The following is a 21,567-nucleotide window of genomic DNA, read 5'->3' on the forward strand; positions in this document are numbered from 1 at the left end:
GGGAGGGTAAGAGGATTGGGCCACTCCAGAATCAGATCAGCAAAAATACCTGACAGCAAGACGCACTCGAGAGCCATGTGGGCCAAGGCGGCAACACAACAGAAACTACACGCACATAATATAGCCCATAACAACATGGTCACTTGTTTAGTTCTGGGTCAGTTTTGTACTTCAACTCAACCTATTTAAATTCCGAATAGGGAATACCAATACATGATGTACAGTACGTTTGAATGCAAAAAACCCGAACCCCTTCAAATAAATTGTGAAACCAAAATGTCACTCAAACTTGTAATCGCAATGACTTTCGTTGGGCATAAATGTAGATTCAAAGTTAGCTTTAATATTTCACACAAAAAAAACATAGAAGTCATTTTTTTTCTCCCATCAAAATGTAATAGCAATGATGCTAGCCTAACACCATAGTAACATGTTAGCTCCAAAAGCCTAAAAATAACCAAATTAAGATTTAAATTGTAGCATATATAACAACGACTAAACTCAAATTAACACTGATGGTTTTTCAGAACAAAAAAGAGAGAGACTACGAGAGTATTAAAGCTCTGTGAATATGATCTATTGATATGTTTCTTGAAAACAGCAGAAAAAAAGAACAGAGGAACGATTGAGTATTGCGTGGTTGTATCAACAGAATTCTCTTGAGGATGTTTTTCCATGACAGACCAATCAATGCATTTGAACCATGGCCTGTGTGTTTAAATCAGTTTCTAGTTGAGTGTCTTTCCCATATAGTGTGATCCTAAGGGGCATCCTTCCCTTCTACTGCATGAGAAAGTAAATGGACCTGATATCCTGCATTCACAGTCAGGAGGAGGTATCAATTATATCCCTGCGTCTCTCTTCTCCTCTCTCACCTGAATGGAAAACACATTCTACAGGGGTTGTAAAAACCAAGATTACAAACGAGAAACAAAACTTACAAGCAAGAAATAACCAAAACAAAGTCATCTGTCAGAATAATTTGATCGTATTTGATCGTATATCTGGCGAGGGCCTCATTCAATCACAGCTCCTCCCACTCTTGTTCTTGTTCTTCTCTCTACAGCACCTGGAACTTCCACGAATTCTGGTCTTTGTGGTCCAGGCAGTCCATGGTGCTGAAGCCCAGCTTCCACGCCTGCTGGTCTTTGTAGTCCAGGCAGTCGACGGAGGTGAAGCCCAGTGAAGCAGCCGTGCCGTAGCCCTGGGAGGAGAGCGAGGCGGGTGACTGGCTCAGCGAGCCCCCCATGGAGGGCACGGTGATGGGGCTGAGGGCGCCGTTTGCCGACAGCTGTGAGTGCATGGGCGAAAGGTAGGCGCCACAGTCCAAGCCTGTGAAATAGGAGGAGGTGCCGGCGTAGCCCTGGGCGTAGGCCTGAGGCTGGCCGTAGCTCATGGGGTAGGCAGAGGGCCGCTGCATGCAGGGCGCTGAGGAGGCCAGAGGGTCAGGGAGTGGCGAGATGGCCGGGCTCCAGATGGAGATGGGTGCATTGCCAGGGTTGTTGCCGCTAGGGGGCAGGGAGGGGCCTGATGGGTCGGGGGAGGGGCTGTAGGAGCCAGAGGGGTTGTTGGCTGAGGGGTCGGGGCCGTTGCTGGGCTGGTCCTGGGCGGGTGACGCCTTCTTCTTGGGCGGGCGTGGCTTGGACTGGCCGCTGCTCTGCTGCTGCTGCTGGCGGCACTTGGCACGGCGGTTTTTGAACCACACCTGCAGAGACAGAGACACACAAACACAACCCCTTAGAATAGAGAAAGAAAACATGTCGAAATTCTGTGATTGTGAAAGTAAGTTGTTTGGTGGAGGGAAAAGGACACCATGTTACTACATCATTGTTGATATATCTGTCACTATGCCAATGTGCACCTACAGATGCAGGATCTTCATTTGATCACCCTGTTGCAAGAGAACTTTCTTGAAATGCGAAAACTTGTAGTGTATTTGACATTTTTAAAGGCTTTACAACTTTAAAACTTGTTGTATATTTGAGGTTTAAAAAGGCTTCTGAAGTTTGTAATTTTCACTTTCAAAAATCCGACTTGATTTTCCCTTATGAAAATGTATCAATCCCTACAAAAATGTACATTAGTTACCATCAAGAGTTCAAAAGGTACTCGCACTTAAATCATGAAAAGGAAGAATCCAAGGAGGTTTGTAATGAATGGACATTTTTGTAAGGGTTGACACATTTTTTGTAAGGGAAAAACCTTGCAAAAAAGAACATTAATTTTTTTTCCTACGAACAACCCACCTTTCTTACTAGCTTGAGAGAAAACCCTCATACTGGCTTTCTACATTAATTATAATCCACATAATAAAACTGGCTCAAATTAAGATCCTACATCTGTATACTCTGTGATATTATTTGTGTGTCAAAACCGTACCAGACAGAACTGTGAGCTAAACTGTCACGAGTGTGGGATGTGTATGTACAGAGCATTTAGTAGGCTACATGTCCTTCTACAGTCTTTACCACAATACTGGTGAATTGTACTCTGAGAGCATATGCCACTATCTCTTCTATATATTTTCATATTGGCTACTTTATCTACAGTGCCTTCAGAAAGTATTCATACCCTGACTTATTCCAAATTTTGTTGCGCTACAGCTTGAATTCAAAATGGATTAAATGTATTTTTTTCTCTCACCCATCTGCACACAATAACCCATGATGACGAAGTGAAAACATGTTTTTAGAACTTTTTGCAAATGTACTGAAAATGAAATCCAGAAATATCTAATTTACGTAGGTATTCATGCCCCTGAGTCAATACATGTTACAATCACCTTTGGCAGCGATTACAGCTGTGAGTCTTTCTGTGTATGTCTCTAAGAGCTTTGCACACCTGTATTGTCTAATATTTGCACATTATTCTTTAAAAAAGTTCTTCAAGCTCTGTCAATTTGGTTGTTGATCATTGCTAGACAGACAATTTCAAGTCTTGCCATAGATTTTCAAGCCGATTTAAGTAAAAATTGTATCTAGGCCACTCAGGAATACTCAATTTGTCTTGGTAAGCAACTCCAGTCTATATTTGGCCTTGTGTTTTTTGTTATTGTCGTGCTGAAAGGTGAATTTGTCTCCCAGTGTCTCTTGAAAAGCAAACCGAACCAGGTTTTCCTCTAGGATTTTGCCTGTGCTTAGCTCTAATCTGTTTCTTTTAACCTAAAGAATTCCGTAGTCCTTGCCAATGACAAGCACACCGATAACATGATGCGGACACCACCATGCCAAAGAAGAGTGGTGCTCAATGATGTGTTGTGATGGGTTTTCCTGAAAAACAACACTTTGTATTCAGGACATAAAGTTAATTTCTTTGCCACATTTTTTGCAGTTTTACTTTAGTGTCTTATTCCAAACAGGATGCATGTGTTGAAATAGTCTTATTCTGTACAGGCTTCCTTTTTTCACTCGGTCATTTAGGTTAGTATTGTGGAGTAACTAACTCAGTTTTTTCCTATCACAGCCATGTAACTTTTTTTACAGTCACCATTGGCCTCAAGGTAAAATCCCTGAGCAGTTTCTTTCCTCTCGGGCAGCTGAGTTAGGATGGACGCCTGTATCTATGTAGTGACTGGGTGTATTGATACACCATCCAAAGTGTAATAAATAACTTCACCATGCTCAAAGGGATATTCAATGTCTGCTTATTTTATTTGTACCCATCTACCAATAGGTGCCCTTCTTTGCGAGGCATTGGAAAACATCCCTGGTCTTTGTGGCTGTGTTTGTAATTCACTGCTCGACTGAGGGACCTTACAGATAATCGTATGTGTGGGGTACAGAGATGAGGTAGTCATGAAAAAAATCACGTTAAACATAATTCCATCATCATTAGACCGTACCTGTACACGCGACTCAGGGAGGTTGATCTTGAGGGCCACCTCCTCCCTCATGAAGATATCGGGGTAGCGGGTCTTGGAGAACATGGCCTCCAGGATATCCAGCTGGTTGCGTGTGAAAGTGGTGCGCTCGCGACGCTGCTTTCGCGGGGTGGCTGAGAAATCCAGAGACACAGAGACTGTGTGATAATAATGGTATGATGGAATGGCATTAATGGACAGTAGCACTCCTCAGTGCTCAAAGTGATTGACATTCACATTGCATTTCATTAGGCTTGCAAGTCATACAGTTCATTGGTAAAGGGATGTAGCTATATCTGTTGATAACAGTGGTATTGGTTTCAATATCTATCATGACCACTCTCTATGGTAAAACAAGTCATTGTGCAATGTCATAGCCTATAGTTTCTATTATCTTTATGGTATTTTGAGATATTCAAATGAATCACAGCAGGTAAATTCATAGCAAAAAAAAGAAAGAGACCTATGCTAATGTTGGCTATGTGAAAACTATTAGTTTCCTGACTAGTCTTTCCCCATATATGGGAAGATATGGGTTAGGCTAAATGGTGATTGTGTGATAGTTGAACAAGTGTTACAACTGGTGATGATGGTAATGGCAGATGCAAAAATAGAAATTTTGACACAGAAATGCATAGCCGAATGTAAAGGACTACTCTGACATTTATCCAACTTGGACTATCGACATTGTTTTTGTTTTATTCTCTATTCTTTTCAATTCTCACAATGATTTCATATTTGCTTTTTGAATAGGAATCGCTATTATTTGCTATTAGCCTACCCTTTGTTAAATATTGTCACGTGAACAAGTCACAAAATAATCTATTGTTAGTAGTATTGATATTCTTACTGATATTATCATTGATATTCTTATTCTTATTGTTGTTGTAGTTATTATTATTATTATGTTGTTATACATTATTAAAACCTCTACAGGATCGGTGTCCCCCTGTGGGACGGTTGAGCTAACGTGCGCTAATGTGATTGACATGAGGTTGTAAGTAACAAGAAAATGTCCCAGGACATAGACATATCTGATATGGGCAGAAAGCTTAAATTCTTGTTAATCTAACTGCACTATCCAATTTACAGTAGCCATTACAGTGAAATAATACCATGCTATTGTTTGAGGAGAGTGCACAGTTATGTATTTATAAACCAATTAGGCACATTTGGGCAGACTTGATACAATATTTTAACAGAAATGCAATGGTTCAATGGATCAGTCTAAAACTTTGCATATACACTGCCATCTAGTGGCCAAAATCTAAAGTGTGTCTAAACTGGAATAATACATTGAGGCCTTTCTCTTGCTTTTCAAAGATTATGGGGAGACCAAACTAATGTGTTATATTCTCCTACATTAATTTCACATTTCTACAAACTTCAAAGTGTTTCCTTTCAAATGGTATCAAGAATATGCATATCCTTGATTCAGGTCCTAAGCAACAGGCAGTTAGATTTGCTTATGTCATTTTAGGCGAAAATTTAAAAAAAGGGTCCAATCCTTAGGGGCTGAAAAATCCATGGTGCATGGACATAATGCATACACTGCGCAATGTTTTACGCATGAGCAGCGTCAAGCTTTGGCCAATGTATCCTGAGAACAAAATATAAACGCAACATGTAAAGTGTTGTTCCCATGTTTCATCAGCTGAAATAAAATATCCCAGAAATTTTCCATACGCACAAAAAAGCTTATTTCTCTCAAAATTTGTGCACAAATTTGTTTACATCCCTGTTAGTGAGCATTTGTCCTTTGCCAAGATAAACTATCCACCTGACAGGTGTGGAATATCAAGAAGCTGATTAAACAGCATGATCATTACACAGGTGCACCTTGTGCTGGGGACAATAAAAGGCCACTCTAAAATGTGCAGTTTTGTCACACAACACAATGCCACAGATGTCTCAAGTTTTGAGGGAGCGTGCGATTGGCATGCCGACTGCAGGAATGTCCACCAGAGCTGTTGCCAAAGAATTGAATGTTCATTTCTCTACCATTAGCTGCCTTCAACACCATTTTTTGGCAGTACAGGCCTCACAACCTCAGACCACGTGTAACCACGCCAGCCCAGGACCTCCACATCCAGCTTCCTCACCTGCGGGATCATCTGAGACCAGCCAACCGGAGGAGTATTTCTGTCTGTAATAAAGCACTTTTGTGGGAAAAACTCCTTCTGATTGTCTGGGCCTGGATCCCCAGTGGGCGGGCCTGGCTCCCAAGTGGGTGGGCCTATGCCCTCCCAGGTCCACCCGTGGCTGTGCCCCTACCCAGTCATGTGAAATTCATAGATTAAGGCCTAATGAATTTATTTCGATTAACTGATTTCCTTATATGAATAGTAACTCAGTCAAATCTTTGAAATTGTTGCATGTTGCATTTATATTTTTGTTTTAGTATATATATATATATATATATATATACATTAAAAAATTAAAAAACATTGGTAATTAGAAAAAATGTGGTAAATGCTTTATTATCTAAATGTTGAAAGTGCGTGGGCAATGGAGACAAACACAATGGTGCAGTTTGAGGCCATGTGGCAGAGAATTGTATGTGCGCTGGAGATGGAGTATGAGCAGGTGGGTCTGGGCAGGGGGGATGTTATCGTCTTTTGTAAGTGTATGTTTTGTGTTGTAAAAAAAAAGTTACATCAAACCTGACAGAAAATATACAAAAGGAGGTAAATGACAATAAAAAAAGGTTATATTATTATACTCACATGGGTATCCAGCGGTGGTGTGTAGCAGATCCATCCCAGACATGTTCATGGCGTAATGGGGTTGCTTAATGTAGGACATCATCCTCGCACCGGGTTTTTATGCCTTCTCGCTCACTTGGTCGTCTCTCTGAACAGGCACACACGACCGGTCTTGGGAGACTTGGCTATTTACCACCCGTCCGTCTCCGTCGGTAATGTATTGAAGTTTAGGTCCCGCTCCAAATCGACCTTGCCAAGTGACAAAGGTATCTTGCGATGTCTCAAATTTATTTGCCTTTCTTTCTTTTCCCTCTTACTCTTTCTCACTTGACATGTCGAAAACACAAACAAATGTGAAGTGCAACCTTCGTGACAATTTAGGATGCAGTTTAGGACATAGTAGAGCGTGCGGACACTTCTATTTTAGCGCGCCAGGAGCAGGAAAAGAGGTGCGTGCTGCCGGTGAGCGGGGTGATGCCACTACACTGACTTATTTTACAGACACGGTGAGCTAATTAAAGGTACCAAGTGGACGCACAGAACCCCCCCCTCTCTCTTTCTCGCTCTCTTTTGTCTCTGCCCATCCCACTACACTTCATCGCATCATCTATTAAACTTTTATTCCCAGATACATTTACAAACAATTTTGCAGATAGGTGTACTTTTTCGTAGTAAAAAACGAAATGTGTCACGTTTAGATTTTCGCATTCATCACATTTCCATGGAACAAAATAAGCATTTGCTGATGTATGGGCTGGGCTGATTTATCTTTGGTTAGGAATGGGTTGGGTAACATTTTTGTTGTTGTTGAACATATGCCTATTTCAAACTATACATTTTGAGGGCTGTAGCAAGAAATAATATTTAGTAGTCTACTTTTTCAAATGCGAGGATTTATTAACGACAACTGATAAACATTCGTTCTCTAAACATTTGAAATCAAGACATAATATTATAAATTATACAGCCGAGGACATATTTGGCCTATATTAATATAGTAATTAAAATGACTGAATTGAGTCCATTGTTAATATGTTGCATTACTCAAAAATTATATTTTCATTAAATTCTCAAATAAGCCTACAATTTTACGTTTCAATTTGTAATTGTAATTTGAAAATCAATGAGAAATTAGTTAATGTTCGTCCACAGTAATTTCGATTAGCCTACTTTGGAATCTAATTAAAACGTTGATGTAATCAACCATCCTCTGAACCAAGATTTTATTCATAATTTCTTTTGACTTTCATTTTTTTGTGATAAGCCGAAACGGTTAAATATTTCATATTCGTTTAATTTGTTCTGTAAAAAGCATGTGTTTTTGCGAGGTTTTCACGGGATTTGTTTTATAGAGTTATGTTGGCCCAACTAAACTGCATTTTTATTTAGAATATGGTGGACAATGAACATGTTGCCAATAATTTGACAAATTAAGCAAATTAAGCCCTGATTTACAGTTCTTTTTTCAGTTGCTTTGGTACAATTTTCACAAGTATGTGGTAAATGTTCACAACTCTTACTACAAAAATAAAAACAGATCATCAAAAAGGAAGGTTTTTCAAAAGCACATATTCAATTGACTAAGTACAACACACGAAATCATATGGTCACTTTTTCACCAAACTGAATCAGTGCTTCATCTAGATATAGGCCTACATGTTTCACATTGCAATACATGTTCATATAAAATAATTGCCTTCCACATTACTTGAAATGATCCTCTTCTAATCTGTTAAAATACATTTTACTGTGAATTAATCCGACTGCTCTTAATTTATAATAATTTAACCGTTTGGTAATCATATAGATTTTAAACTGGTTTGTCTATGTATGTCTATAGTGTATGTTGGTTGGTATAAACATATAAAGTATGATATATACCGTAATGTATAATTATGATGATGATGAATATAGATTTTGCCTGACAGGTCTGGATTGAGGTTATTGCATGCCTCATCCATGGCCTGAAGGAGGGTGGTAGCTCATGGGGATTACAATCATACATCTTCTACCTCTATTGTAATCCTGTATTGTATTTTACAGTATTGTATTGTACTTATGTATTGTAGTGCTCCTGTACGTGACTCAGTTCGTAAGAGCATGGCACTAGCAACAGCAGAGTTGTCGGGTTTGATTCCCACTGGGGTCACATATGAACATTTGTGGACTCTGTTGTCACTTTGGGTAAAAGTGACTCCTACGTAAATGGCATATATTACGGTGTTAAAGTATTGCATTGGCCAATGCAATTTTAGTAAAGCAGTGTTACCTAACTCCCCATCAAAACATTTTATTTTGGACAGGGGATGCATTTGTTACATACAGTACAGTACAGTACAGTACAGTACAGTACAGTACAGTACAGTACAGTACATATCTGATCTTGTCAATATCAGATTTACATTTTTTAAGTGATTATCAATTAAGAGCAGTCATATTAAGCAAGAGTAAAATGTATTTTAACAAATGAGTCATATCAAAAGTAATGTGAGCATTGCATTGTGAAAGGCAATTACTTTATATTAACATGTTTTGCAATGTGAAACGTGTATTTCTAGACGAAACACTAATAACATTTTGTGAAAAAGTGTCTGTATGGTTTTGTGTGTTGTACTTAGTCAATTGAAAATGTGCTTATAGTTTTGAAACAACTGCTTTTTTGATGATATGGTTTGAATGTTGTACTAAGAGTTGGGAAAATGTACCACATACTTGTGGAAATTGCACCAAAGCAATTGAAAAAAACCTGTAAAAAAAGCTTTGAATATGAAACTTGCTCTGTTATAAGTGTTACCAGTTTGGAGTTTTGTAGTAAATGTTTTGAAGATTCACCAGAAACTTGTAAAAATAGCACCAAAACGATTGAACACAACTGTAAACAGGATGGTGATTGTGGCACAATCTTCAATATTTTCTTCTGTTTAATGGTAATTTCAATTATATAACCATTCTCTAAGAATATAATTATGCTTTATTAGCATGTTACAACTCGTAGTCTAAATGTCCAAAATGTATATTTTGGTTTTTAGCCTGGCTGAAACTCAGGAATGTGGCTTCAACTTTGATTCTAAATTGCAACTCAAGGTTTTCAATCAGTTATTGAACAGGTGCATCACACATTAAATGTGTTGGTCAACAGTTCAAGCTAAGAGAAAATTAACTATGTGGTTGTGGCTTTCGTTAGCTGTCTTTTTGGAGATCAATGTTGACAAATATTTGGACAAAATAATAATTTTAAAGCTGTATATTTTCCTCAGGATTTTTTTTTTTGTCAAATAAATATTTGGTAAAATCCAATAGTTAACCACTTTTGTTCTAAACTTTTTTGACATTTCATTTTTATTGACAGTCAGCAACTATTCAGTGTCTACATACTGTCACAATACAGATGATTCAGACAGGCAGCCATGCTAGATTGTGGAACAGCTGCAGGAGCAATTAGGGAAGTAGAGGAAGAGGACTGAGCCCCCGTAATCCTTGGCCACATGCTGCCACGTGCCGCACCCCACACACGCACTCACGCACGCACGCACACACACACACACACACCAAATTACGCTACGGGAGAGCTTTGGGATGGAATTGTTGAAGATGGTGCAGTTAGAGAGACAGGGAGATGGAAACAGATTGAGGACAGAGTGAATTAGGTGAGAGAGAGAGAAAACAAGAGAGAGGGAGGGAGAGAGAGAGAGAGGGAGGGGGACAGGTAGACAGAAGTGATTACAGAGAATCGGCTAAGGTGGTCAAGGAGGAGGATAGGAAAGAGGAAGGGAGGAAAAACACAGGTAAACTCAGAGAGATAGAGAGTAGGGAGAGTTGGAGGGAACAAGGTGGCAGAGGGAAGAGGGCGGTGGGGTGAGGTGGATGGAGGGAGGGAGGGATTGAGAGGGGGAAGCAGGTGAAGGAATAAGAGGGTGGAGGAGGGTGCGGGCCGTGTCCCCACTGACACACTGCAGTGGTTAATCCAGATTAGAGTGTCTAAAATGGGTCGGCTAAATCTGCTGGCCAGCCAGTAATACAGACTGCTGTCAGTCCCAATCACACACACACACACACACACACACACACACACACACACACACACACACACACCCACACCCACACCCACACCCACACCCACACCCACACCCACACACACACACACACACACACACACACACACACACACACACACACACACACACACACACACACACACACATCCCCAACCCTGTTGCAATTGTATTGCAACAATTTTACATAGATTTTTTGGTAGAGATGGAGACGTTAATACAACATGTCAATTTCTAATTTGTAGACAAACTGGAATTAAAACCAGACTAAGTCATTGGTACAGATGGAACTATCTAAGCAGAAGATACATCTCATTCAAATGTTGATACTTGGTTGTGTTGACAATTCAATATACAGTTTGTCTACATTTTACATTACATTTTAGTCATTTAGCAGATGCTCTTATCCAGAGCGACTTACAGTAGTGAATGCATACATTTCATTTCATTTCATGGATTATTTTTATTTTTTTGTACTGGCCCCTCGTGGGAATCGAACCCACAACCCTGGCGTCTACAAATGAGTCATTGATATTGTCGGATTCATGTCTCCATTTTTAACCAAAAATCTAAATTAAAGAATAGGCCTAATTCTAATCTAATCAAACTTTAAATCTACTCAAAATGAAGTTTGATTTGATTTAGCCCTATTCTTTAACTTGGATTTTTGGTTGAGATGGAGACGTGAATCCAACATAAAAAATCCTTAAATAACATAATACAAAAAAGTCCCCATCAAAATCCATCAGTTTAATGATTAACTTGAAGATATATTTGAAATGAACTAAAGCTTGAAATCCTAGGCTTATATGTTTTGTCTATTTTTGATTTAATCCTGGGTTGAATTTAAAATCAGTAGCTGTTGATGACTTTGCAAATGCTATATAGGCCTAAATAGTATTATTGATGATACATTACTTACAAAGTATGGTTACATTTCATTTGCTCTTTTAAACCTACCCTGATTTCAGTAGCAACAGTGATTATATTTAGATATTAAGAGATCTCTTAATAATCATTCTTATGATAGCACATTGGTAGTGGTTAGTGACAAATATCAAAGCTAAGCAGGCTGGGCTTGGTTAAAACCCTGGTATTGTTGGTATTTGGTATTTATTAGGATCCCCCATTAGCTGTAGATAGATCATTATTCAGTAGGATTTCATTTATTAGGATCTCCATTAGCCGACACCAATGGCAACAGCTAGTCTTACTTGGGTCCGACATATAACGAAAAATACATTACAGACAAACAAAAGACTCAATTTACATACATTTAAAAACATTATCATGTAGTGTGTGTGTGTGTGTGTGTGTGTGTGTGTGTGTGTGTGTGTGTGTGTGTGTGTGTGTGTGTGTGTGTGCATCCATCAGTTACACATACACGTCAGTATATACACACAACAAGTAGGTCACATGGGGGAGAGGCGTTGTGCCATGAGGTGTTGCTTTATTAGTTTTTTTTAAACCAGGATTGCTGATCTCTTGCACTATATACCGCGCATTCGGAAAGTATTCAGACTCCTTGACTTTTTCCACATTTTTTTACGTTACAGCCTTATTCTAAAATTGATTAAATTGTTTCCCCCCCAATCAATCTACACACAATACCCATAATGGCAAAGCAAAAAACGTTTTTTAGAAATGTTTGCTAATTTATATATATATAAAAAAAATGAAGTATCACATTTACATAAGTATTTACAGCATTGTGCGAGAGCTCCAGTTTCTTGGCAATTTCTCGCATGGAATGGCCTTCATTTCTCAGAACAAGAATAGGCTGACGAGTTTCAGAAGAAAGTTCTTTGTTTATGGCCATTTTGAGCCTGTAATCGAACCCACAAATGATGATGCTCCAGATACTCAACTAGTCTAAAGAAGGCCAGTTTTATTGCTTCTTTAATCAGAACAAAAGTTTTCAGCTGTGCTAACATAATTGCAAAAGGGTTTTCTAATGATCAATTCGCCTTTTAAAATGATAAACTTGGATTAGCTAACACAATGTACCATTGGAACACAGGAGTGATGTTTGCTTATAATGGGCCTCTGTACACCTATGTAGATATTCCATTAAAAAATCTGCCATTTCCAGCTACAGTACAATACTCATTTACAACATTAACAATATCTACACTGTATTTCTGATTAATTTGATGTTATTTTAATAGACAAAAAAATGTGCTTTTCTTTCAAAAACAAGGACATTTCTAAGTGATCCCAAACTTTTTAACGGTAGTGTATATTTCATTTTTTTGCAATACGTTGACAAATTACGTTGAAACAACATTGATTCAACCAGCTTGTGCCTGGTGGGTCTGTCCCTGCATTTGAACCCCAGTTCCATGGATGGTAATCTGTGTAATCAATCATTCAATCAATACACTTGAACTACTTTTTATCATTTGATACAGAATACTTAAAGGCACAATCCAGACATTCTCTGCTCCTTGCCTCAACAAGACGAAGAACAAACACAATCGACTTGAGACAAAGTAAAGGAAAACAAAACATGGTGTGTGCTATTCTTTATGTGTGGGTGTGTGTTTCTGTGACAGAGAGTGAGATGAGTAAGATAGTAATGTGCATACATATGTGTGTGTGTGCATGCCTGTGTGTATTTGTGTGTAAGGTGCATGTGTGCGCATGCGTGTGTGTGTGCGTGTGCGAGTGCGTGTGTGTGTCTGCAGAGCGCACCCTAGCCACTCAACTTACTGTTGAGAGTTAGAATAGTAGAAAACACAAGGTGCAATTTTGGAATTTGGTTGTGCATCAGCAGTTTTTCTTTTTTTACGTCAGTCACTAACAATCACTCAATTAGCCCATGTCAGCAAATTTTTTTAGATTGGTATGTTAGCTGGCTGGACTATCTAAACCTATAGTAATCATGGTCGAATTACCGACCAGGCACGCAGGGCACATGCCCAGAGGCACTGACCTCCAGGGGGCCCCCATTGGTTTTATTCGTCACTCAAATATCATATTGACATGACATAACTCAGGGCAAGATTATTAGAATTTCAGTAAATTAGTTCAAAACTGCAAATACTTTCTCTTCACCCTATGGAAAATGTGCACAATTACAGGAAATTCGCTGTAAAACTGCACATTGGTCTCTCCACCCCATCGCAAAATGAGTAGAATTGCATGAAAATAAGTCATACAACTGAAAGATCCTCTCTCTGCTGACATGGGAAAATGTGTTGAACTGCAGTAAACGTGCTTAAAAACTGCCTCACTTTCTCTATGCTCCATGGCAAAATGTGTAGAATTGCAGGAAATGTACTTTTTTCTGTTTTGCTTAGGCCCCCAAAAGGCTACGGCCGGCTCTCTCTCTCTGTGTGTGTGTGTTTAGTCAGAGGATGCTATCTTAGGTGACAATGCGGTTGATTGATTACAGTGGACAGAAATCCTGCTTGGAGATTATCCAGGTGGTATTAGGGTAACTGGGAGTGTGGCACAAGCTATTCCTGAACTGGAGAACATAGTCCAACAGGAGATCTCACTGCTCACTGTCTCTACATACAACACTGTTGTGGAAACTCTTACACAGGGACACTCAAAGTCAATCTTGAATTAATCATTGTTTATTGTCAGCGCGCTGGAAAGGTTCCAACAAACTTGATGCACCATAGTGAACATCTGTCAGGAGCGCTAACGGGGCAGCCCCGTTAGTTCCCTTATATACTGACAAGTCATATTTGCATGACTTAGCTTATTCATCATTCATTCATCATTAATGTTTGCTTCGTTCATGTGACCAACCAATAATAGGTCATGCATGTAACAGACCAATACCTCACAAGGCTTCTTCTCTCTAAGTTGAGACCTTGAAACTGAGATATGGTTCTCAAAACAAGGGTCTGGACGTACTGCCAAATTGCAGATACTGATAGTGAGGATTCGTTCAATAAGTCACTTGCATTAACACAGAAATTGGTTTATAGAAAAGCGCAAACATAGAACACAGAAATGTATAATATAGAAATGCACCAACATCAAATGTTGCATCACATTCCATCCTCTTATCACTTGTGTGATAATAGTCATTACATTTTAATGTAGGCATTTAGATTTTAGCTTCTATATCAAAATATTCTATACTCCTATTAAAGTAAGGGAAATCAACACAGAAAAAAAAAAGACACTTCATAATTTCAAACCCTTCATTCTGAGTTCTACAATCCAATTAGTATGGTAAAACTATAATCATAATAAAGGTTATACTTCTATTAACGGGAGTGCATTTAAAAAAAATACACACATACACAGCATGTTAAATAACACAATTTAGACAAACTAAGAAAAAAACATGCTGCAGCCCATTTGGCAAATTTAGGATCCCCAACTTCCAAACAGGGATTCCAAATTGCAGGTGTCTGTAACGGTTGTCGTTTGATTTAGACCAAAATGCAGCGGAGAATGTGCACTCATCTTCTTTATTATAATCGGACAAGAAGGAGAATCAAAATAAACACGTACACAAAGAAAACACAACGACTATTCACAGGCTGGTAAGACATAAGGCTATACACAGAACAATCTCCCACAAAGTACTCAACAAATCTACACCTATATATAAGACACTCTATCAAAGGCAACTAGAAAACACCTTCCTCCAATTGAAAGTCCAACCCCTATTAACAAAACATAGAAATACAAAAGACTAGACAGAACATAGAAATACACTAACATATAACAGTGCCCAAAAACCCCCGGAATACATAAATCAAATACCCTACTAAACAAACCACCACCCCGAAACACATAAAACAAATACCCTCTGCCACGTCCTGACCAAACTACAATAACAAATAACCCCATTTACTGGTCAGGACGTGACATTGTCTACTGGTTGTGAACAATTATTCTTAGCAATAGTGGCAATGTATTCGGCGAGATCAGTCATATTAGAAGAGTGATCTGGGACAAAAGTACAACATTCATCGCCAATGAGTGCACAATTAACCCATTGACCTGCCAAAAGAGCCTCTCTGTTTTGCATAGCCAATTTACGTAATTATTTTAGCATTGCCAATTTTCTCTACGTCTTTAGAGATCTCCCGAATTTGGTCTAGGGTACATGCATATTGACTTTCACAGGGAAGAGAGAGAGAACATGTTATAACAGTTTCACACCAACCTTGATAAGAATGAGATTGGGGCAAGGTTAGCCCAAGCTACAATCGAGTGGCTCTCCTCAAATTTTAGGCTCTCTAGAAGCCTTTCCAAATCATAATTCTAACTATTGATAAATTATCCAACACAAATTTAGAATGACAGTTCTTAGAGCTTCACGTTGGTTCTATCACTTTAATTTAAGACCCTCAACACTGATACTGGCAGAATGTACATTTACATTGACATACAGTATATTCATCTTGTATTTCTAGCGTTAACTATTATCATCATTGCGATAATGACAGATTGGTAATGGCATCTCAATGCATTCTTATTTTTAATTACTATAAGTTTCACAGTGTGCAGACCTACACAATCAACCAAAAACCCCAAATAAACAATGCTGGATAAACCTGAATCAATTACGGGCACAGTTGACCACCCCCCTCTGTCCCGACACTCATCGTTCAACGTTTCTTCATGTTCTTCTTCAGATAGTGTTTTAGTACGTCCTTTTAACCCATTCACACCTACCAACATACAGGTGTGATCATTCTACAGTGGTCCCTGTAGCGTACGATCAAACCAGTGTGATTAGAACGCTTATTTAGAACATCCAGTTTTGGTATGACGCAACAATCAGCATTTGAGCTGGCCACACTGTTTTTTCAGAAACATTTTGCACAAACACAATCCTTACTAAGTTATGTCCAGAATGTGAGTAGTTTATTTTTGGATGCAATGTTCAGACATTCACAGAAGTAGCTACAGCATAACACAATCATCCAAACCAGAAAAATGTAGGCTACACTTGTCCTAGCGCTAACTGAGGAAAGATTGACGTAACACAAGCGGTCATATTTTTATAACTCTCGGCTGACAGAAACTACAATATGAATTAGCTAATAGCAATTACTATTTATAATTAATCACATCAAGGGTGAGCTCACCATTGATTGAAATAATTGATCAAAACACTTTCTAGAAATCGAAAGTAATCCAACGATGGGTAGTTTCTGTGCGCTGTCATGCTTTTTTCTCACAGAAACCAAAGATAACAAGAAAAGACATGATGAGTTTGGTCTGTTTATAGTATGCATGTTGAAGGGGGTGTGTCGTCTACCATTGTTCACATCCCACCATTCACTTCCGGAAGTTCTCAAAAAATGAATGAACCCTTATTCAGTTAATTTTGATATAACACCTTTGGTCCGACAGACGATTACGTGAAACCCAGAATGCATTGTACGTCAACAAACATGGCTCCACACATAGCTGGAATTAGCTTAGCTCATTATAATCAGTACAACCTTCAAAAAGGTATTTTACACACATAATATGTGCCCATTACAATCTATGCAAGAATCAGAATGCATGATTTGTCACCAGTACTTGAAAACATGTGAATAAAACAGTAAATATATAAATAATTACAACTCAAAACATTTTCTGATAGTGGTTTATTGATACAAGTGGTGCTTGCCGGCAGTTAATCACGTAACCTCTCACTCCCACTCTGAGCCATTCAGTGTTGTTATTTATGTATGTAGCTAGTGAGCTAAGCTGTAGCATTAGCAATGTCTTTTAAAAGGAGACAACTCACAAATGCAGAAATTCTGGAGATTTAAAAAATTCTGACAATGAGTCTGAGTATGAAAGTCAGGAATCAGATTCTGACAGTGACAGTGACAGTGAGGAGCTGCCCCGCAACCTTGTAGTCATTGAGAACCCTGAATCTGAGGACTCCTTGTCCACTGACGAAGTCCCATGTCCCTTTGAAGATGCTGGTAGTGATGGAGGCATTGGATGAAGTACAGGAGTTCTGTGGTAGCTGGAAGGCTGCCAGCCATTTCACCCCTCCTGGCCATGCTGTTTGCTTTGATGAGTCCCAGTCTGGAGGCAGAGTGCTTCAGGTTGTTTCTGACAGAGGAGCTGGTGGGAGACATAGTAGAGGAGACCAATTGCTATGCCTTGGAGCTACAGGAGAAGAGAGAGCCAGGAGTGAGGGGAAACTCGCTAAATGGGTGACAACCACAATTAGTGAAATGTATACCTTCCTGGTGACAGTCCTTCTCATGGGAATAGTAAAGAAGAACTCCCTAAGAGAATACTGGAGCACAGATCCTATGTTTGTTCAACCAACCACCACCAATACTGCAATAAAATAGACGACTATTACATATTGGCCTATGCGTTTTCTTGCTGTGTTTTCATCCAGTAAAACTGTTAAGGAGAGTACTCTAGCATACAAAAGCTGACCTCAATCTTCAGCTCGAAAGATGTCCAGCCCCAGTTCCAGTTATGATGTTGAAAAAGGATGTTTGTGTGTGTGGTTTCTGAAAGTACAGAACAAAGAAGAATTATTAGTAATTAGAATACTATATCAGGATATAGCAATAAAGCAATATTACAAAGAAGTAACCTAATAAACACTTAAACACTGCTATAAAAAATAATATATTGCATTGACAAAATCACAAATTTGAGTTATAACAGTAAGAAACAGTAACTGTTGAGCTTCACAATGGGGCAGGGCAGGGCAGAACAGCGCTATGCTAAATAGGCCAAATGAAAACAAACCATGGTCATGTATTTTTTATTTATTTAACTAGGCAAGTCATTTAAGAACAATATTATTATTTACAATGACGGCTTACACCGGCCAAACTCGGACGCCGCTAGGTCAATTGTGCGCCGCCCTATGGGACTCCCAATCATGGCCAGTTGTGATACAACCTGGATTCAAACCAGGGTGTCTGTAGTGATGCCTCTAGCACTGAGATGCAGTGCCTTAGACCTCTGCGCCACTTGGGAGTCATAAGGCCAGGGTAGCTTCAAAATACAACACAAGCTAATACTTCTCTGACGAATTAGCATTGTTTTACAGAGGTAATAGAAGAACATAGCTAGCCACATAAGCACGATTGAATATAACACCATAAAGGTAATGAAATGAGTAACGTTACCTCGCGTGTCCGCGGTTATAAGGAATATACACAAATATATTATGCTCCATACATATAGTGAGCTACAGTAGAAACGACATAACATGACATACATAAACTATTATAACGTAATAAAGCACTTACTTTGATAGAAACTAAGACATTTCCAAAGTTATTATTAGTAATGAAAACAACAATGACTGCGATGCGGGCACCAGACGGAAAATGTGAACACGTGTGTGCAGGTCCTGTTCTGACGGGAGATGCACAAATATCTTCAGACTTGAACTGCACAAACAATTAGGAAATGCTTGGGGAATTTTGTCTGGGTCAGAAATTCCCCCCAAAATAATTGTCCCCAAAAGTAAAAAGGCCTACTTTTATGTGAATCAATGTGGAGGCGGAACACACCTCAATTCAAACTGTTCTTAGAAAATAAAAACTTGTTAGAAAATCATTTGAAATTGACAAGTTGAAACAGCCTATAAATAAAAACAGGCAGCGTGCCTTGGTTTGAGGGCAGCGCGGATTAAATGTCCTGTTGCGTAACAATTACATTTTGGAATGGTGAGTGCATTCTAACATCACGTGCATAAAAAAACTCAAGCTGGGGCGACCGTTAGAGATATTTTGAAATCAGGTGTGTAAAGGTTAATATTAGTAATTTCAATGTTATTTTCCAAATTTCAATCAGTTTAATATGTCATATCTCACAATCACACAACTTTCACATCCACATTCACTTAGTACTATTCCCAAACACACTTGGTAATCTCCCTTATTACCCCATGTGCGTCTTCAACGATTCTCTTGTTGTTACTTGCTATGCACCATATGTATTTTCAACGGTACACTTGCCACTACTTCCTCTACATATAAATAACACCCCATATTCAAAAATATCTTGTGTTATTTTGTAGTGGCTGCAGACCAAATAGACGTTTCTTATAAATGCCTACAGACAGCTGTCAGCGGGGCTTTCTTGGTACTGTTATGCCCTTGCTCTAGTTTTCTCATAAAACTAGTGAATAGTGTTCTCTCTATAAGACTATGGGTACCTTTTAATGCGTTACTCACCTTGATTATATTTTTTATAATTTGTTTATGTTTTAATACAGATTCAATTAAATTGACTTACTGAAATCAGTTGCCGTCCCTCAATTGTTTGCGGATGATGTCACGCCCTGACCTGAGAGAGCCATTTTTCTCTGTTTGGTTGGGTCAGGGTGTGACACGGGGTGGGCATTCTATGTGTTGTATGTCTATGTTGTTTTTCTTTGATTGGCCGAGTATGGTTTCCAATCAGAGGCAGCTGTCATTCGTTGTCTCTGATTGGGAATCATACTTAGGCAGCCCTTTTTCCCACAGTCAGTTGAGGGATCTCGTTTTTGTATTGCTGTTAGTAGCCTGCAAGACCTTTCATTCGTTGTGTTGTTTATTGTTTTGTTTTTTGCTGGTTCACCGTCAAATAAAATATGATGAACCCAACACACGCTGCGCCTTGGTCTACCTTTAACGACGAACGTTACAGAAGATCCCACCACAAGAGGACCAAGCAGCGTGATCAGGAGTGGACCTGGGAGGATATCCTGAACGGCAAGGGATCCTGGACGTGGGAGGAGATCCAGGCTAGATGGGATCACCTTCCATGGGAACAGGTGGAGGCAGTGAGAGCAGAGCGGCAACGAGAAGAGGAACTAGCACGGCAACAACGGAATCACGAGAGGCAGCCCCAAGGGGGGGCACACGGGGAGATTGGCAGAGTCAGGGTGGAGACCTGAGCCAACTCCCTGTGCTTACCGTGGGGAGAGTAGGACTGGTCAGGCACCGGGTTATGCGGTAATGCGCACTGTGCCAGTGCGCAGCGACAGCCCGGTGGGCTCTGTGCAAGCTCCCCGCAGTGGCCGTGCTAGAGTTGGCATTCAGCCAGGAAGGATTGTGCCGGCTCAGCATTCCTGGTCTCCGGTGCGTCTCTTCGGCCCAGGTTATCCTGAGCCAGCTTTACGCACGGTACCCCCAGTTTGCCAGCACAAACTAGTGCGACCTGTTCCAACGCCCCGTGCTTTCCGGGCTACGGGGGGTATCCAGCCAGGACGGGTTGCGCCAGTCATAAGCTCCAGACCTCCAGTGCGCCTCCAAGGCCCAGTATATCCTGCGCCAGTTCTACGCACTGTGTTGCCAGTGCACCTGCACAGCCCAGTTTGTCCTGTGCCAGCGACCCGCCCTTGCCGGACTAAAGTAAGCACCCAGCCAGGACGGGTTGTGCCAGCCATAAGCTCTAGACCTGCAGTGCGCCTCCACGGCCCAGTATACCCTGTGCCTGCTCTGCGCACCCGGCCTCCAGCGACGTTCCCTAGTCCAGAGCTCCCAGCGACGTTCCCCAGTCCAGAGCCTCCAGCGACGTTCCCTAGTCCGGTGAGACCTGTTCCGGCTCCACGTAAGAAGCCTCCAGTGATGATCCATGGCCCGGAGCCTGTAGTGATGATCCATGGCACGAAGCCTCCAGTGATAATCCATGGCCCGGAGCCTCCAGTGATAATCCATGGCAAGAAGCCTGTAGGGATGATCCATGGCCCGGAGCCTCCAGTGATGATCCATGGCACAAAGCCTCCAGTGGTGATCCATGGCGCGGAGCCTGCAGTGATGATCCATGGCATGGAGCCTGCAGCAACGGCCCACAGTCCGGAACCTCCTGAGACGGTCCACAGTCCGGAACCTCCAGCGACGTTCCCCAGTCCAGAGTCTCCAGCAGCGGTCTGCATCCCAGAGTCTTCAGCGGCGGTCTGCAGTCTAGAGTCTTCAGCAAGGGTCTGCAATCCAGAGTCTCCAGTGGCGGTCTGCAGTCCAGAACCTCCGGCGATGATCTATGGTCCGGTTCATCCAGCGAC

At 40.3% G+C, this 21,567-nt stretch overlaps 1 protein-coding gene across 2 annotated transcripts; it reads right to left on the minus strand.

Annotated features, from left to right (window-relative positions):
• Positions 1-323: 323 nt before the first annotated feature.
• LOC115148638 (homeobox protein otx5) lies at positions 324-7,096 on the minus strand. 2 transcript variants are annotated; one of them, XM_029690712.1, is made up of 3 exons: positions 6,586-7,096; positions 3,842-3,993; positions 324-1,705 (listed from the first exon to the last, which is right to left on the minus strand). In XM_029690712.1, the coding sequence occupies exons 1-3, from the start codon at positions 6,665-6,667 to the stop codon at positions 1,061-1,063; spliced, it is 879 nt and encodes a 292-aa protein (XP_029546572.1). In that variant the 5' UTR covers positions 6,668-7,096; the 3' UTR covers positions 324-1,060. The 2 variants fall into 2 exon arrangements, with proteins under 2 accessions (XP_029546572.1, XP_029546571.1); XM_029690711.1 differs by having other exon boundaries at positions 3,842-4,017.
• Between the last annotated feature and the right edge of the window lie 14,471 nt (positions 7,097-21,567).

This window comes from Salmo trutta, chromosome 15 (assembly GCF_901001165.1).
Source record: "Salmo trutta chromosome 15, fSalTru1.1, whole genome shotgun sequence".
Lineage (NCBI taxonomy): Eukaryota > Metazoa > Chordata > Actinopteri > Salmoniformes > Salmonidae > Salmo > Salmo trutta.

Bases quoted from the DNA above. Each gene is read 5' to 3' on its own strand.
- LOC115148638 (XM_029690711.1), bottom strand. From the start codon at position 6,667: ATGATGTCCTACATTAAGCAACCCCATTACGCCATGAACATGTCTGGG. The intron at 4,018-6,585 runs GTGAGTATAATA...ATTATCACACAG, and splicing joins CACCACCGCTGGATACCCAT to TCTCTGTGTCTCTGGATTTC. The intron at 1,706-3,841 runs GTACGGTCTAAT...CTGTCTCTGCAG, and splicing joins TCCCTGAGTCGCGTGTACAG to GTGTGGTTCAAAAACCGCCG.